The sequence below is a fragment of the Musca domestica genome, unplaced genomic scaffold (assembly GCF_030504385.1).
Source record: "Musca domestica strain aabys unplaced genomic scaffold, Musca_domestica.polishedcontigs.V.1.1 47, whole genome shotgun sequence".
In the NCBI taxonomy this organism is placed as follows: domain Eukaryota; kingdom Metazoa; phylum Arthropoda; class Insecta; order Diptera; family Muscidae; genus Musca; species Musca domestica.
In genome coordinates, this window is record NW_026712338.1 from 969,439 (window position 1) to 989,153 (window position 19,715).

Below are 19,715 nucleotides of genomic sequence, written 5' to 3' on the forward strand. Positions count from 1 at the left end.
AACATCTTCAAAATACCGAATATTGGAGGGTACCGTTATATGGGGGCTTTATCGTGGACCGATATAGCCCATCTTCAAACTTGACCTGCCTGCAGACAAAAGAGAGATCTGTGCAAAATTTTAGCTTCCTATCTTAATTCGTTTAGACTGTAGCGTGATTACAACAGACGGACGGACAGAGCTAAATCGTCTTAGAATTTTACGCTGATCAAGAATATATATACGAATATATGACGAACTTAATATACCCTCCATACTACGTATGGTGGAGGGTATAAAAAAATGAAAATGTAAAAATTATGGCGTTTGACTTTGTTACAGTTTTTTTATCTGCTCTGTTCCAACACCTACAAGAATCTACTAGCTTCCAATTTTTCCCGATATCATAAAAGGAAAATCGGTTATCGTAGTACAAATTGTTACACTCTTGCAGACCAATTCTTGCTACAGATCAATAATGTTATAACAATTTTACAAACATAAGAAAGTTTTTCCAATCGCTGTTTATAACAACTCAGGCTATCAATTCTCCGCATATCATCACGTCAAACAACTTGAATTGCTGTAATAAAGTTTGCATTTACATGTAATATATATTTGTTCTTTTTGTTTTTTGGTGTGAGTGAGCTACATAATTACAAACAAACAAAACAATTCTATGCATAACTGATTCAACGATTTGAAAATATTTTAAAATATATTATGTACACTGGAACACATTAAAGCCGAACCACACCTCTACATTATTCCAAAACTATGGTGCCGGCTTCATCGGCATTGTCCAGAATGTTATCGATTAGGGCTACCACCTTCTGACGAAAACGTCTGTTTTGCTTGCCGGACATCTCCTTCAGATACGGCAGTAGACTATTGAGAAAGAATTGATCCGCATCTGGTGGCATGGCTGTTGTCATCTGGATTGAACGTTGATGATCATTTCGATACTTAAGCCATTCAGCGAGATCGGACAAATCCACTGAACCGCTTGAATTTCGACTATCCGCCGCCAGTTGTTGAAATGAATTGCTAACCGCAGTTGGGTTGCTTGGGTTGTTGGATGCCCTGCTAATCGATGTGAAGGAGTTGCCTTTAATGCCACTAGCACTACTCAAGTTATTGACTGGCGTTGTCATTGTAGTTGTCCCCGAACTATTTAGACATGACCTGTTTTCGTTCGCCGCGAAGCTGACTGACGTATTAAATGATGTTGTTGGACCTGCTGCAACCGATATTGATGTTTGCGTGTCGCCACTTCCCAGGACATCCTGTTCTTGTTTGATGTTTTGTAAATTCAAAGGCTTTGGCCATGTGGACTGTGCTATGCTGTTGCCAATGACGCCTCCTTCATGGCTCGAAACTACCACATCGGATTCAGCTATGGCCGCAACATCTGCTGAATTGGTGGAATCTTTGGTATTGTCACTGCTGACTGTGGGCATGTTGCTTACCCGAGTCATGGGCGGAATGTTACCGGATGCAGCTACCTTGCGTTGGGCTATGATGCTGGCGCTGTTCTTGATGCGGGTCTTCGTGTAAGGTATTAGAAACTGCAAGTACTTCGAGAGATAGTATTTGCGTTTGCCCCGTCCAGTGGTGGTGCGCGAAAGCTTTAATGAACGCAGGAAGCTGCTGCGTATTGTGCGCCATCTTTCACGGCAGTTCCGTACTGTAAAGAAGAAAAAAAAAGAAAAATATTTCATTATTGCTCATATCCGAAAATGGCTTCATCGAAACAACGGTTTTAGACCCTAGGTCTCTTTGGACCAAATCCGTTTCAGGACTTTTGGAGTCGATCTAGCGATGTCCGTCCGTCTGACTGTCTGGTTGGCTCTTTACTGCGCTCGATAACTCTCGAAGGCAGTATCCGATTTCATCCAAACATGGTACATCGTCATTTTATTGTCAAACTTAGATCAAGTTCGGAGATGGGCAACATCGGCCACTCCCCCACTAAATGACAAAATTTTCAAAGAAAATAATATGTACTGCACAGAAAGATAAAGCATAATCCAATTTGGTTCCAACTTGCGAAAATAGAAAATATCGTTCCACTCCATCAAATACCTCCCTCACAAAGGTCAAAATTTGGAATAATTATAACCCTTATAAAATGTGATGTAAGAGTCCGATTGTCTCAAATTACACACATCACAATACTTTTATTAATCCAAGGTCTGATGTGAAGATGGAATATATTGGTCCACTCTTTCTGGAAGCTCTCCCTCAAAGGTCAAAATTTTGAATATCCATGAAGCCCATAAAACACGAACTTTACATCTGATTCCCTTTAGACTTGGCACATCGCAAGATTTCCATCAACAAAAGATCTGCTATAAAAATGATCGGACCATTCCTTCTGATACCTCCCCCACAAAGAGTTAAAATTTTGAGTATACATGAAGCTCATAAAACCGCGAAATTTGCGACCCATTCCATTCAGACTTGATACATCTCAATATTTTCATCAACACAAGATCTGTTATAAAAATAGTATAAATTTAGGATTTCGCATAAAATTGGGTATAAGTGTTCTGTTTCCTTCAAATTTTGCATATACCAATATATTTATCTGTATTAATTGAAATATGAAAATGGAATACTTCAGTCCGCAATATATATTTCCACATTTTCCACATATCACATATAAAGTACAGAAAGTAGTGGATATAGTCCAAATCCAATACGTTGAAATATTTATATCAGTCTTAAGTCAGATACGAATTGGTCAATACTGGCCAACTGCTTCGGAACCTCCTTTATATAGAGTCAACAGTTTCAATAATCAGAAGTCAAGGTCGTTGTTTAAAAAGTAGATACATTTAAAATGCTATAATTTCGGTAATAAACGAAATTATTCGGCATGTTAGCTACCAAAAAAGTGGTTGCTATGTCCTACCCATGGAGACAATTTTCTGTCTCAGGCTGTAGTATCCATTACGAACTTCAATAGCAAATTTGAAACAATTCCGGTGAATAATGTCGCTAAAATCATCAAAATACCGAATATCGGGAGCTACCGTTATATGGGGGCTATACGAAAACGTGGATCTGCATAGACAATCTCCTGTCATAGGCTGTAGCATCCATTTCAAACATCATATACCAAATTTGAAACAATTCGGATGAATAGTGTCGCTAAAATCATCAAAATACCGAATATAGGAAGGTACCGTTATATTGGAGCTATACCAAATCGTAGACCTACATGGCCCATGGAATTTTACGCTGATCGAGTGGGGTCTAAAGTGTATATTTCGAGGTGTTACAAACGGAATGACAAACATAAAAGCATTAAGTTGGGACGGGCCGTTTGCATAATGCACTTAAATTTTCAAAAAACCATAAAGTGAGTGAGGCCGTTATATGGGGCCATACCAAAACGGGAACCTCTATAGGCAATTTTATACTTCAAGGATTGTCATTTATCTACTACTAAATTCGAAACAATTTCGTGATAGGATTATCAATATACCGAATGTCGGTGGGTATCGTTATATATGCGCTATAGGAAAACGTGGAACTAAATATTCAATATTCTGCCACCGGACTAGAACCCATTATGAACTGCAAATACCAATTTACATCCAAATATCGAATATCGGGAGGTACCGTTATATGGGGGCTATAGCGAAACGTGGTCCTATACATACAATGTTTCGCCATACGAGCTACAACCCATTTTAATCCCACTAATTTTTAGACAAATTCGTGGGAAAATGTGAAAAAAAAACCACAAAATACCGAATATCGGGAGGTACCGTTATATGGGGCTATACAACAACGCGAACCTATACATAAAATGTTTCGCCAGACGAGCTAGAACCCATTATGACCCACAAATATCAATTTTTAGACAAATAAGTGAAAAAAGTGGCAAAAATCATGAAAATACCGAATATCGGGAGGTACCGTTATATGGCGGCTATACCAAAACGTTGACCTATACATAAAATTTTTCGCCACACGAGCTAGAACCTACAAATACCAATTTTTAGACAAATCCGGGGAAAAATGTGGCAATGATCATTATAATAAAATACCGAATATCGGGAGATACCGTTATATGTGGGCTATACGAAAACGTATACCTGTAATGTTCCGCCTATGAAACTAAAACCCATTATGACCTTCATATACCAATTTTTAGACAGTTCCGTGGGTAAAATCTGGCGAAAATCGTCGAAATACCGAATAACAGGAGGTACTGTTATATGGCGGCAATACCACAACGTGGACCGATATATCTCATTTTCAATACCAACCATGGTAGAAGAATATAGGTAGTCGCGTCGACACAGCTGCTGGGACAATGAACTGTCAAATCAATTTTGGAATTGAAAATGTTGAATGACAAATTATTTAAATTTGTAAAAATTGTTGAAAAACGCGAATTATAATAGCCTCCGAATGACGTAGTATAAGAAAACATATAAAAATCTACTTATATTTGAAAAAAACATTTAAATTTTTTGACATATCAATGCTCCCAAGCGTTGTTGCATCTACCTGTATTCTTCTGCCATGATACCAACCATCCTAGACTCAATACAAATTGTTCTGCCAAAATATGATGGTCTACGTCAAATAATGTTTGTGATCCTCAATAACAATGATAAATGTAAGTAAAATATACCTCTGCTCTCGGCATCTCATGAACAAATGCTTCAATGGTGTCTTCGAATTCGTCAATAGATGCAGGCTCGGCTCGTCTGGACAAGAACTTCAACATAGCCACGAACTTGTAAGTCCAAATGCATTAAATCGCAATAGTCCAAATGCGCCAAGCTATTGCATTTTGGACAAAAAAAAACTTGGTTATCTTCCTACGGTAGTGCTCATCATTCGAAGTTACGTTACGATTCACCCACCAAAATCCAGAGTAAGTAGAATGCATTGATAGCTTTTGCAAAGCTTCTGACTGATCCCTACCCATTGAGCCAAAAATGAGCTTCGTCGCAAAATGGAAGAAGCACGCGAGGAACTTTTTTTTAACAAAGTGCACAATTTGGTAATAAAACTAAACGAATTGCAAGCGTTGTTCAAAGCTACACCCTTTGAAAGCTGAAGGATTTCGACAGAGAAAAAATCCCAAAACGTGCATGAGCTATTTCATGACTTTCTCATTTCCTGAACTGAAGTAGAATTTAGTGTTCTGTAGTCGTGTTCTTGTTCTATAATTAACAGTAAACGTTTTTCATATGGTGGACTTTGTAAATACGCTTCTTTACAAAGCCCGCAGAAAGTAAACATAAGGTATTGGATTCATACCGAAAACAAGTAGAATACAATTTATAGAAAGGGCTCCACAAAAAACACCCACTTTTAAGAGACATGAGAACAACATGCTGCATGTCATTGTGAATAATTTAGTCAAAAAGCCATCGTTTCAATTCCATTTACGATCGCCTTGAAAAAATTGGACATAAAAGTACGAACAACTCTGCCACCAGCAAGAATATAACCACATTATATTTGCCCAACCATTACATCCATTTCCTCAACTTTTTTTTCCAAAGTTTTTAAATAATTTTTACCTAACGTACGTTTGCAATTAATCTATTTGTTTGATATTACAAACTGACTTGTGTGAAAATGCATTCATGTACATGTGTGCGTATGTGTGATGATATCTGCACGTGTGTGTCAGTGTGTTGTACACAAACGAGCATTTACTAAAGCGCACAATTCATAGATTGTTTGCATTTTAGTCGCACAAATTACTAGCAGTAAACTTCTGAGTATTTTCAATTGTTAAAAGCTCTCTCTCTCTCTCTCTTGCTGCGAGTAAAAGCTTTTTACCAACGAGGAGAGTAACAACGACGATGCAAGCATCACACACTTTTATATTATCATGTGTGAACGCAAAGCTAAGGGAGTTTCCCCAATTGTTTCTTAACAAATTACTAACATGATAATAAGCATTTGAAAGAGAATTCCTGGAATTTCTTAACAAAGTAAAAAAAGAAAGAAAGTATTATTAGGTATTTTCCCGTGCTATATTCGAGAACGATATATACAGTGTCGGACAAAACATATTGGACTAAATTTAAATTTTCATTAAACTTCATAAACATATAAAATTATTCAAGTTTAAAACCAAATATGCATTGAAATTCAAAACATAACTTTTATTCTTTAAAAACAAATAGGATTTTTTCTACATTTTATAAAAAATTAAACTTTTGTTATGAAAAAGAACTAAAATATGTTAAAAATTCACGCGACAAAACATATTGAACCAAACAATGCAATCAATATTTTCTGGAAAATCCCTTGTTTTTGAGGACGGCTGCACATCTTCTGGGCATGGAAGCAATAAGGTTGTCTATCGTTGTTTTGTCTATAGCATTCCAAGCATCTGCCAAGGCTTCAAAAAGTTTTTTCTTATCTCCTCCCACACCTTCTCTATTTATCTTTTTATTTACTATTTCCCATAAATTTTCCATCGGATTTAGGTCCAGAGATTGTGCTGGCCACTTCATTACTTGAATATCAAAGCAATCTCTTACATGTCTTGAGGTGTGTTTCGGATCATTGTCCTGCTGAAATTGCCATACCAATGGCATATTCCATTCTGCATGGGGAAGCATAACACTTTGCAAGATTTCTTGGTACATGAATCTATCCATAATCTAATGTGTATGGGTCCTAGTCCATTTCCAGAAAAGCAACCCCAGACCATCACATTACCTCCCCCGTGTTTTACTGTGCCTTGGCAATATCGTGGATCTAATTAAATAAAATTTTGATTCATCCGAAATTAAAACAGTTTTCAACTTCGGTATAGACCAACTGATGTGTTCTTCGGCAAATTTTATTCGAGCTTTTCTATTTTTTCCGATATGAATGGCTTTTTCGCAGCCCGGTAACTTTTAAGTCCAGCAGCACATGCTCTTCTTTGTACGGTTCGACTGCTTATACTTAAGTTGAGAGTTTCTACCACACTCGTAGCTGATTTAGCCGGATATTTTTTGAATTCTCTAACTTTCTTGCATCGTCTTTAAATGCTGTGGCCCTTTGACGGCCACAGCATTGAACAGTTTCGAGTATTCCGGTTATTGTAAACTTTTTTATAATGAAACTGACGGTTGATTTCGGTAAACCATACTCTTTGCAAATATCTTTTTGTGATAATTCTTGTCGAAAATCTTTAATTATTCATTCTTTAAACTGCACGCTGTATTAAAAATTAATAAAAATGTCACTAATTATTTCGTATGCAGCCACCTTCAACTTTTGTAAAATATTAACCGAGTAACAAAAACTAATTATTGCGTCACATTTTCCAATATTCTTTTTTGTCCTATTATTCTATGCTATGAATTGTAACCGGACATTTGCAACGTTGTTTTGATAATATTTGCAATGGTCCAATTTGTTTTGTCGCGACCTTTTCAAGTAATTCGTGTTCATTTTGATGATAACAGTACGAAATCCAAAAAATATTTACCTTTTTCGAAATATTTTTGCTAGCTAAAAACGTAACGAAGTATACATATTAATTTGTAACCAAATTACATGTTCCGTTTTTAAAATTGTGATCTCAAAGTGCAAAATACTAAAAATATAATTTCAGTTCAATATGTTTTGTCCGACACTGTATTGCGGATATGTTGCTTCATACATTTTAATATTGACATCGGACAATCCAGATCAAGTAATCGAGAAGGAAACAACTTTTCTTGAAAAAAACAATGCAAAAACTAGAAACATGAAATGGTGAGAATAGGCTGAATTTTTGGAATGAGGGTCGCTGATTGGGTAAAAATTTGAAATGTTTCTATTCGGGTCACAGTTATTGTGTACGGAAAGTGTTTCCACACAGAAAACGCTCGTCATGTTGTGCCCTGTTTGATCAAACGCATAACAGTACCAGACATCCAACCAAATGCTCGATGTCTCGTCATGTCGGTCAGACTCAAGCCCATCGTCATAACATGGATTGACTAATAAAGAGGATGTTGAATAGTGTGTCATACAAATGAGTTCTTTCAAAAAAATAGCAACAACATGATCGAATGATCAATGAAATCGGGTATTAATATAATGAGGAGACAATCGCTAACTGCTTTTACGATTGCGCTATGAGTTTTTAGTAAAAAATAATAACGTTCTGACACATTTCCTTAATAAAAAAATGCATTTGATTTGTATTTTGGATTATTGAAGAATATTATTCAGTTTTACTCTGTTCTAGAACTACAAGAATGTACAACTGCAAATAGCAAGTTCTGGAACAGAGTATTTGTCGAACGTATACTTCAGTTAAATAAGAAGTTACATAAAATATCAATAGACAAAATTTACTTCACATAAATTTAATTTAATTGAAAACTCTACTGTTTATGATCAGAATTTCATAAATTTGCCAAAAAAATTAGCATATTTTCGTTATTAAGAATTGAAACCTTTTTCTTCAGTGAGTGTCAAAAATTACAAGAATACGCAAAATATGAATGTGTACTTCATTTTATAATTCTAAATGTGTTTATTGCTTCACAATGACAACGCACACACAACTCTGCTTTACCGCCGGAGTAACACACACACACTCAATTTAAGCACACGTACACCAATGACACACAGTTATGTCGAAGACATGGTTCGCTGTCATCATCGACTTACTGTTTTTTTTTTTTCTTTTTTGTCGCATTTGCAACACCATGAAAATGTTCGAGTCGATCATGCCACTATCGAACCTTAAACAGAGACAAATGGTGGATGTTGTTGGTTGTCATTGCCTATCAAATACATAGCACATGATTGAGTAGACAAAGTCAGTGTGTCGAAAAAAGTATAATTCATACAATTCGTCTTGTGCTAGCCTTCAATGCACACCAGTAAAAATGTGAAAAAAATATTTGTGTGATATACATTTTTTTAATATTTCGTAGTTTTTAATATCACATGACATTTTTTCAATTTGACATGATATATTAAATCTATATGAAAGATGAAGAAAATTTATGGGTGGAACAAAAATAAATTTCACACAGCACGATCTTCTACAATTTGTAAATTCCAAAGTACAGCTCATTTGAATGGCAAATGTCGCTAAGCTCTTTAGAATACTAAAACTTGGGCTGAGCTCTTACATGGGGCTATCATAAACATCTGATATATATTTTTTAATAGATGTGATATATTATTTAGGTTACGACCGGTACGTGAACATAAATTTACATTTTTGCCATGGGTATTTATTTATATTTCGTCGAGTCATTTGCTCTGTTCCAGAACCTGCAAGAATGTACTAGTTTTGCAATTTTATTCGATATCATAAAGGGAAAATAGTTTATCGTAGTAAAAACATTACATTCTTGCAGTTCTGGAACAGACCAATTATTTACAAAAACAAGTTAAAAAGTATCAGTCGATTTTGCCTCAGCCAATGCTTGATTATTTAAATATATTTTGACTTCTGTTATAATTACTCAAGTTGTTGTTCAATTGTGGAGTAGGTTCCGAAGGAATGGGTCAATATTATCAATTTTGTATCGGACCCAAATAAATGTGATATAAATTTTGCGATAGTCCCAACCTGGCACTATATTGTTACTTCCTTCACTTTATATGATATATGTGATGATTTTTAGAAAATGTAGAAATTTGCGTAAGGCAGACGATATAGTCGACCGAAGTATTCCATTTTCATGCTTCATCTAATACAAATAAAAATCGTATGGGCAAAAGTATTCCATTTTCATGCTTCCTATAATACAAATAAAAATATTCGTATGGGCAAAATTACAAGAAAATCAAACATTTATATTCAATTATATGCGAAATCATAAATTCCAAATTCATTTCAGGTTTTTGGTTGATATAAATATTTAGCGAGTTATGACAGATAAAGGCACTGGAAATTGTTAACCCTTGTGTGTGAGGTTTTAGAAGGGGTTCGCAGATATATACAACAGATCTCGTGTTAGTAAAATTGTATTTATGTGTGAAATTTGGAGAGAGAGATTGTTTTTTAAAATCTTGAACACTATGTGGTGAAGGTCATAGAAGAAATGGTCCGATCTACCATCTTTATAAGAGATCTTGGATCTCGATGGAAATATTGAGATGTGCCAAGTCTGTATGGAATCGGATGTTAATTTCGGGTTTTATGAGCTTCATGGATATTCAAAATTTTGACCATTTGTGGGGCAGGCACCAAACCTTGGGTTAATAAACATATTGTGATGTGTGTATTTTGAAGATAATCGGAATCTTATATCACATTTTATAAGAGTTATAATTATTCAAAATCTTGACCCATTTTTTTGTTTTTGTTTGTTATACCCTCCACCATACTATGGAGGTTATATTAACTTTGTCATTCCGTTTGTAACTCCTCGAAATACTCATGTCAGACCAAACAAAGTATATATATTCTTGATCAGCGTAAAATTCACACATGTGTATTTTTCCAGTAGGCAGGTTAAGTTCGTAACTGAGCTATGTAGGTCCACGTTTTCATATAGCCCCCATATAACAGTACCTCCCGATATTCAGTATTTTGATGATTTTAGCGACATTATTCACCGGAATTGCTTCAACTTTGCTATTTGAAGTTCGAAATGGATTCTACACCCTAAGAAAGAAAATTATCTATGCAGGTCCATGTCTTCGTGGATGATTTTAGCGGCATTATTTACCAGAATTGTTTCAAATTTTGTATTTGAAGTTCGAAATTGATACTACACCCTAAGACATAAAATTGTCTGTGCAGGTCCACGTCTTCTGGTGATTTTAGCGACATTATTCACCAGAATTGTTTCAAATTACGTATTTAGAGTTCGCTATGGAAACTACAGTCTGTGACAGAAAATTGTTTACGCAGGTCCAGGTTTTCGTATAGGCCCCATATATCAGTACCTTCCTACATTCGGTATTTTGACGATTTTAGGTGCAATACCCACCGAAATTGTTTGAGATGTGGTATTTGTAATGGATGCTACAGCCTGTGACAGAAAATTGTCTATGCAGGTCCAGGTCTTCGCACAGCTCCGATATAACGGTACCTCCCTATATACGATATTTTGATGATTTTAGCTACATTATTCACCGTTTATTTCAAGTTTCGAATTTGAATATGGTAATGGCTATGACAAGCAATGCCTATGTAGGTTCACGTCGTATACACCCTAATATAACGGCTGTATTTGGTATTTTTAGAATTTTAACAGAATTTTTTAAGGATTTTATTTTTTGAAAATTTCCAAATTCGTTCCAAATGGTGGAGGTTATTCAAAGTTCGGCCCGGCCAAACTAACCGCTTTTTAACTTGTTTTTTTTTTTAAATTCCGACCGTTTTTGGGAGAGGTATAAGAAGGGTGGACTGGTATTGTCCATCTCCGAACCCGATCTAAGTTTGATGATAATATTATGATGCACCAAGTTTGGACCAACTCGGATACTCCCTTCAAGAGTTATCGTGCGCACCAGAGGCCAGACGGACAGACAGATCAACTCCAAATGTCCTGAAACGGATTTGGTCCAAAGAACCCTTATTTAGATGAGGCACATTTTGGCCTTATGAAATGATATATACCATCTCTAGACATATGGCGGGGGGTATAAAAAATCATGAGAATTAGATGACAGCCATGGGATATGCCAGATGAAACGATGATGTCATAGAGCGGACATTGTTCTTCGCACACGATCTAGCAGCAAGTAGGTAAAAATTCAAACTATTGTCAAGAAGCAACATCATTTACATCAGTTGATGCTTAGTTGGAAAGCAAATATGTGCTGGACAAACAAATTAAAAAACCAGTAAAGAAAGTCTTAAAGTCGGGCGGGGCCGACTTTATGATACCCTACACCACTTTGCTAATTAAGTAGAGCTCCACATAACATAAAGTTTTTATGGGAGAATTCAATCATACACGCTATGATTATAATTATAATTTAAAGTTCACAGGACTAAATATGCCGAAGTATTTGTATCTTTTAAATTCGGAATTGTATTGCCCATTTGGTGCACAATTAATTTGAAATCGGATAAAGATATATATTTGAGCTATATCCAAATCTGAACAGATCTCGATAAAATTTGGCAAAGATATTTCTGAGCTGTATTTGATATATTTCCCTGAATATCGTTGTTACGGAGTGCATATTACGGTTGTGGGTAACAAATATGACAAATCGGATGAATAATATATATGGAAGCTATAGCTATATAGCGGATGAATAATATATATGGAAGCTATAGCTATATCTAAACCGATCTTCACCAAATTTTACATACTAGCTTCTACACTCAATTCGGTCGTAAGTGCCAAATTCCATCCCATTTGGACAAATATTACACGTTTGGTGCACAATAAAAGGTAAATCGGACGAAGTTATATATGGGAGCTATATCCAAATCTGAACCGATCTCGATAAAATTTAGCAAATGTATTTCTGAGCTGTATTTGATATATTTCCCCAAATATTGTTGTTGCATAGTGCATATTACGGCTGCGGTGGAAAAAAATAACAAATCGGATGAACAATATATATGGGAGCTATAGCTATATCTGAACCGATTTCGATCAAATTTGGCATACATATTTTCAGGCCTAATTTGGGTGTATATGCAAAATTCCATACAATTCGGGCTGATATTACACGTTTGGTGCACAATAAAAGACAAATCGGACGAAGATATATATGGGAGCTATATCTAAATTTTGACCGATTATCTCCAATTTCAATAGGGTTCGTCCTTGGGCCAAACAAAAGATTTTTGCAAAATTTCATCTGGATCGGGCAATAAATGCGACCTGTACTTTGTTTACAAAAATACATGGACAGACGGACGGACGGACGGACGGACGGACAGACGGACGGACGGACGGACAGACGGACGGACGGACATGCATAAATCGACTCAGAATGTGATTCTATGCAGATCATCAAAAGGAACTATGGGTCTATCTCGTTTCCTTCTGCCTGTTACAAACAAATGCACAAAGACATAATACCCTGACCACCTTGTGGTGTAGGGTATAAAAAGGTTAAGCTTGACCTTCATAAATGCAAACTATTATGTGCATTGAAGGGAGACTACATTTGAAAGGGCAGATGACCAAAATTTGCGCTTGATTTCCCAACACCTTCATTACACATAAATCGTCACTAGCAATTGTCACATAGCAATATGGTGGTAATACATTGGCTGAATTGACGTTTTTGTCGAGTGTTGAGCTTTGGCCAGTTGATGCGTAAACGGTCTCTTTGTTGCTTCATCGCCAAGAGTATTACATGGGTATCTACCGACATCGGTTAAATACAAACAGCCAAAGTGCAAGCGACGCGAAATGCAAAATCGTTGCAGCAATGAAAAGCTTTTCGATTTCGTTTAACTTAGATACGAACATAGAAAATTGTAAATATTTTGAACAACAGAAACTATTAGAACAAAGCAAAGCGAGCAAAAAGTAAAACAACACACCAACAACAGCAGCTGTACACCCCAACTAGAGAAAACTGTTCAGCAGCACATGTAAGTATTTTCCACCAATGTCGCGAGTCATGCACACGCGAAGACGACGACAATGAGAATATACTAAGTATTATGTGCTTGTGTGTGTGTGTGTGTGTATGTGTATACCCAATGTCGTCATGTGCGTTTGGCTGCATGAGTGCGTGCGTGTGTGTGTGTGTCAAAACATAAAATGCACCGAATAACAAACAACCTAACATTGAGGCAAGCAACAACTAATAGACGACTTATTGCTAGCAGTGTCCGAAACGTTGTCATATGTCAGGGTGTGTGTGTGTGTGTGCACAACCCCACATTAAAGTGAAAAAAATAGATGCGAAAAAAATAACATTTTTTGTGGTTACGCATATTCTTCGCGGGGAAATCTCCTCCACACACCGGACAAAGATTTTATCGCAAAACCCCTTTGGGAGCAGTTACCTAAATAGACAAGACCGCAAAGACATTTCAACACATAGAACTTTTCCACTTACCCGTATCTTTTGTATCATTAGCAACCTCTTGCCAAGCTTTTTGGATTTCGTCTTTTTTACTGTACTCGGGCAATGTTGAGTTCCACAGGCAGGGTTTCGATTCTACCAGTTGCACGAATTTAACATTGAATACTGGATCGTCTTTGCGTGTACTCATCTTGGTGGCGGCGGTGATGATCGTAATGGCTGGTTGCTGGGTCACCTGGTTGCTGGTGCAAATAGCGTTCCTTGAATTATGCGACTGACTGTCGTCTTCGTCGTCGTCGCCAAGCGCCGCACTTGCAGCGAAGGTGGCTATGTGTGACGTGGTAATGGTTGTTGGTTTCTATCGACGACTTGTGGAAATGTTGTTTCTCGCAATACTGCAATGCAGTGATGAGCCTCCGACACAACGGCAAAACTTTCTGTTGTTGCCTATTTGTTTTTGGCAAAAATGAAACTCAAGATATTTGCTGTGTTTCGCAAAGCACGACGTATTTGATGATAAGAGGTCCTCCTATTTTTTGTTTCGCCACATTTGCTTCGTACGTACGTCCAAAAGCCCAAGTAATCGAAACTAGGTTGCAGCAGCAACAGCAAAAACTGCGATAAATGCTCCCGAATAGTTGTCACAGAAATGCACACGCACGCAGTGACACTCACATATGTATGTATGCAAGCAACTACATGCGCTCGCACCTCTTCAACTGTTGGTTTGTATGTGTGTGTGTGTGTGTGTGTGTGTGTGCGATATATAAATTTGTATAATTTTCTGCCCCCTATTATTGGCGGTGCGCGCGTTAGACCGACCGTTATGCAGTTTAGAATTTTAGCACGAGCAAAAAGCCCAACCAAACCCAACGGCTGTTGAGTGCACACTGACTAAGCACACAAAAAGCGCGCAAAAACACCGATACACAGACAGCACTCATACAGTGAAATACCTACACGTATCCAAAAAGCTGTAATGCAGTTGCAGTAGCAGCCTGGTTTGTTGGCTGGCTGGCTGACATCTTTACCGCAAATTACATGCAAATCACTGCTGCGAGCCGAAATCAATAACGCGTCAAACAATTAACTAAGCGCTAAACGCCATAAGTCAGCCAACAGTTGGCGGCGTATGGTTCAAATGACCCACCCCATGACTCAGTTCGGTGTTCGTGTATGAATATGGTTGGAACGGCAAAAGAAGCTGATGGTGGCATAAGTCAGCTACCAATACCCCAGATGAGCAATGGACAAGGCATCGCTCGCTTTGGGGTCTTACGATGCCCTGCTCTTGTGGCACAAATATGACAAATGCTGCTAGGCTGCAGGCATAGAAAAACAAACAAAACTCCAAGTTTCCAATTGGCCCACAAATGCAACTCTCAAGAGGCAAAGTGTGTCAAGCTTTTGTATTCTTCGTCAGATGACGTCATTTGTCTATGGTAACAAAACATATTCGCAAAAAAGTGCAACATTTGCAGTGTTTTCATCATCGGTGGGTCTATTGGTTGGTCTATGCTTGTTTTGTTTTCACATTACTATTAAGCAGCAGTTAGCTAACAACGAAAAGCTTTTGCATTATTCTCGTGCTCTCTTTCACGGAACTTGTTGATAAAGCTTTTGCACTTTCGAAGCAATTAAAGTGCATCGTCGTTGTCTCTGCCGTTTCTAGAGAATGTCTGGCCGATTAGGTTTCTCTGTTTATATTGTGCTGGGCATGCCTCTCCAAAAAGATAAAGTTAAGTTTTTGTTGTTAGGAAATTGTGTCGTGGTCGCACATTGTCTTCTATATCTATATATATATATATATATATATATAATCTATATATATATATATATATATATATATGCTAATTGTTGATTCGACATTTTCGCACATATATATCTTCTTCTTCTTCTTCTATATATATAAAAATCAATTGTTGTTTGTTGGTAACGGAATCAGTTGAAAACGGCTGGACCGATTTGCATAATTTTTTGTACAAACGTTCGTCATACCCCGAGTTAGGTTTTTAAAGAAAAAAATATTGACCACGCCTACTTTTACGCCCACTATCTTGATTTATCTAAAATCTTTATATTTGCCAGATAATGAAGATATCGGTTTGAAAATTTTTACACGACATACTGTTGGCTTTCCATCCAACCCCAAGTACTTATTTAGGGGCTGAGGAACGCGCCTACTTTTAAATCTATCTCTCTGTATGTAAAAGAAAGTTGTGTTAGTTACTACTCTTATAACATAAAGACCGCCGGTGTGATTTTAACGATTTAGACAAATTCGGAATTGCCTCTTGGCAGAAAAGAATAAAATCCAAAAAAATCACGTAAAAATGTGAAATTTGAACATTTTCATTTTGACTTTTAAAATGTACAATAGTAATGTTTTATATTGCATATTTTTTCGAATGTACATTTGTAGTGTTTTTTTTTTTTTTTTTTTTTTTTTGAATTCCAATATGATGTGTAGGTTTTTTTGGGTAGTATAAACCCACAACGGATAAAACTGTTATTTTTAGATTTTATCCGTTGTCGCTTTATATGAAAATTCTAAAATCGGGAAAAAATCGACAATGGAATCGAATCTCAAAATAATAGTACATTCTACCGACAAACTTCGTAAGGACCTTTAAAAATTTGCCGCAAAAAAAATCAGCGAACCAGTTGAAGATTCTTTTTCTTTTTTCTATATTGAAGTGTACATATTTTATTGGTTTGAATTCTGAATGAATAATATTAAAAATGAAATGAGGGCGCAATACGATGTTAAATGCTTTCTACTCCAGGACCTACATCGTGCTTCAGATGGAAGATGCAAACACATTTAAACAAACAAAAACGACCGATGGAGCGTTATGGGGTTAATTTCAAAAAGTGGACCTGCTTCTTTCATGTGACAATAAATTGTCAAATGAGAACACAAAATGCAAAATACATTGGGACTGCAATCAGTCAAATACCGACCATAAAGAACGCATAATAGAAATTCTTCCTAAACATTCAAGATACCTTTAATCGCTTTAGCAGGTCATGATATGGATCATAACCCCTGATAACGGAACAACCCGATTTCAAGTATATTCTACATTTTAACCATATTTTTCGTACTAATTTTAGCTTATGTTGATAATTTAAGAAGAAACCATCTTTGCAAAAAATGATCACGTTTTGGTATCACCATCATATGATTTAAGGTATTTTCGGGGTCTTGGCCACTTTTTTCATTTTTTGGCCCTTATTTGACATCTTTGTTTCTAAGGGGGATAAAAACCTCTTCTTATACAATTTTTATTTTTCGGGGTAAAAAAACCTGGGGTAGAAAATCATCTTACAGATAATTATCCTCATAGGAATTTATTTAAGTATAGTCTCCACATTAGTATACCCCCAAGTCCATTTTCCGAACCAATGTGTGGTCAGAAAAGAAAATTTGGTATTCTATTGAATTTGTAACCCCCAAGAGAATATTGGTTGGGAACGTAGATTTGGTATGTACTCCGAAATGTCAATCTGGGACTCATTTCACTCTGGGACTCAAATGACAAACAATTAATGCCCATCTTACGGTAATCGGAGCAAAAGAGTATTTTTTTTTTGGCTATTCTGACAACATTCTGCCTTCAAGTATGAGGTGGACAAAACTGAATACCACGCAGTACGGGATTTTAATCGTTGGAAATACAAATTTTAAATTATAGCTCATTGGAATGCTTTTTACAATATCAAAAATTGAGCTGAATTTTCACATGGGACTATTATAGATGTTCTTTATCGTGTAGGTATTTAACACTCAAATTAAAGCCTATAGCTGAAAAATAAGATCAGGCTATTCAAAATACCTAAAACCGACGGTAATTATAATTTTTGCCATGAATATTAATTTATATTTAGTCATGGAGTCATTACTCATAATCAAGTCATTACATATAATCAAAATCGGAGTCATTATAATGGAGTCATTACTTATAATCAAAATTTTGCCGCCTACATAAGTCAGATCTGTGATTTAATATGCTTTAAAGACTAAAAGTACGGGCCGGCAACGCGGACCGGGCCAGCTAGTATATATATAAAAATCAATTGTTGTTTGTTGGTAACGGAATCAGTTGAAAACGGCTGGACCGATTTGCATAATTTTTTGTACAAACGTTCGTCATACCCCGAGTTAGGTTTTTAAAGAAAACAATATTGACCACGCCTCCTTTTACGCCCACTATTACGATTTATCTAAAATCTTTATATTTGCCAAAATAGTGAAGATATCGGTTTGAGAATTATTACACGAGATGCTGTTGGCTTTCCATCCAACCCTAAATACTTATTTAGGGGCTGAGGAACGCGCCTACTTTTAAATCTATCTCTCTATATGTAAAAGAAAGTTGTGTTAGTTACTACTCTTATAACATAAAGACCGCCGGTCTGATTTTAACGATTTAGACAAATTCGGAATTGCCTCTTGGCAGAAAAGAATAAAATCCAAAAAAATCGCGTAAAAATGTGAAATTTGAACATTTTCATTTTGACTTTTAAAATGTACAATAGTAATGTTTTATATTGCATATTTTTTTCCATTTTGACTTACTATTTTCGAATGTACATTTGTAGTGTTTTTTTTTTTTTTTTTTTTTTTTTTTTTTTTTTGAATTCTAATATAATGTGTAGTTTTTTTTGGGTAGTATAAAGCTACAACGGATAAAACTGTTATTTATAGATTTTATGTATTTATTCGTAATACCCAATAAATACATAAAATCTATAAATAACAATTTTATCCGTTGTCGCTTTATATGAAAATTCTAAAATCGAAAAAATCGATCACTTTTCAATGGAATCGAATTTAAAATAATTTCTATACAATTTTGATTAAAAAACTTTTAAAATCTCAATGTACTTTTAAATTGGGGCAATGTCTAATGGGGAACAATCTCAACGAATGGCCGCATACCCAGACGGATATAGATTAATTGACATAGGATTTTACACAGATAAAAACAAAATTCCTTGCAACAGGGTCTTCTAAAACTTACGAATTCATAATTATTTTTGATTTGGAAAACATTGCTAAGACCTTTATAATACTGACAATTGAGGTTTGAAAATTTAATTTTAAATACGATGATATAGCGGATATAAAGAGGTACTGGTGAATAGAAAATAAATCATGAAGTGGACTTTTGTCGTAATTATTTAACAAATGATTTATAACCTCGAAATGCTTTTGAAATACCTCAAATCGGCAGGTTATATGTGAAATCAGTATTAAAGGACTAGATTTAACTGTACCGAAATCATCAAATGTCACATTAGAGCACATTTGGTCAAAGAACATTATGAGATTAATATTATATGAGGGCTATATCTAAATGAGAACAAATATATACCTTTGTAACATCAATCATCCAAAGAATAATACCTATCTATCGTAATTGAAAATGGTGAACGGAAAGGCTCACGGACATAATATAATGGACAAAGATTTATACTCTTTAAAATATTTTATGGGGTGCATAACATTTATAAAACAATGACACCTTATTTATGATAGTTAAATTGAAGTCATATTGCCAGGATTTAGAAATTTAGAAATTACTATCGATTCTGAGGTAGAAAACTCCAAAAAAAAATCGAAACATATCTACAAGTGTATATGCAAAATGTCCTTCATTCACCATAAATATTGTGCACTCTACATAAATAAGTTGAAAAGAATACAACAATAACCCACAAAACAAGGAAAACATTAATTAGCATGAACACCGCCAAATTTGTAGATTGATGATAGTTGC

At 35.8% G+C, this 19,715-nt stretch overlaps 1 protein-coding gene across 1 annotated transcript; it reads right to left on the reverse strand.

Moving 5' to 3' along the window:
* Positions 1-559: 559 nt before the first annotated feature.
* LOC131804656 (uncharacterized) lies at positions 560-14,827 on the reverse strand. Its single transcript, XM_059127718.1, has 2 exons — positions 13,963-14,827; positions 560-1,666 (listed from the first exon to the last, which is right to left on the reverse strand). Exons 1-2 carry the CDS (start codon positions 14,117-14,119, stop codon positions 744-746), a joined length of 1,080 nt encoding a protein of 359 aa, XP_058983701.1. The 5' UTR covers positions 14,120-14,827; the 3' UTR covers positions 560-743.
* Between the last annotated feature and the right edge of the window lie 4,888 nt (positions 14,828-19,715).

Bases quoted from the DNA above. Each gene is read 5' to 3' on its own strand.
- LOC131804656 (XM_059127718.1), bottom strand. From the start codon at position 14,119: ATGAGTACACGCAAAGACGATCCAGTATTCAATGTTAAATTCGTGCAA. The intron at 1,667-13,962 runs GTAAGTGGAAAA...TCTTCTTTACAG, and splicing joins TAATGATACAAAAGATACGG to TACGGAACTGCCGTGAAAGA.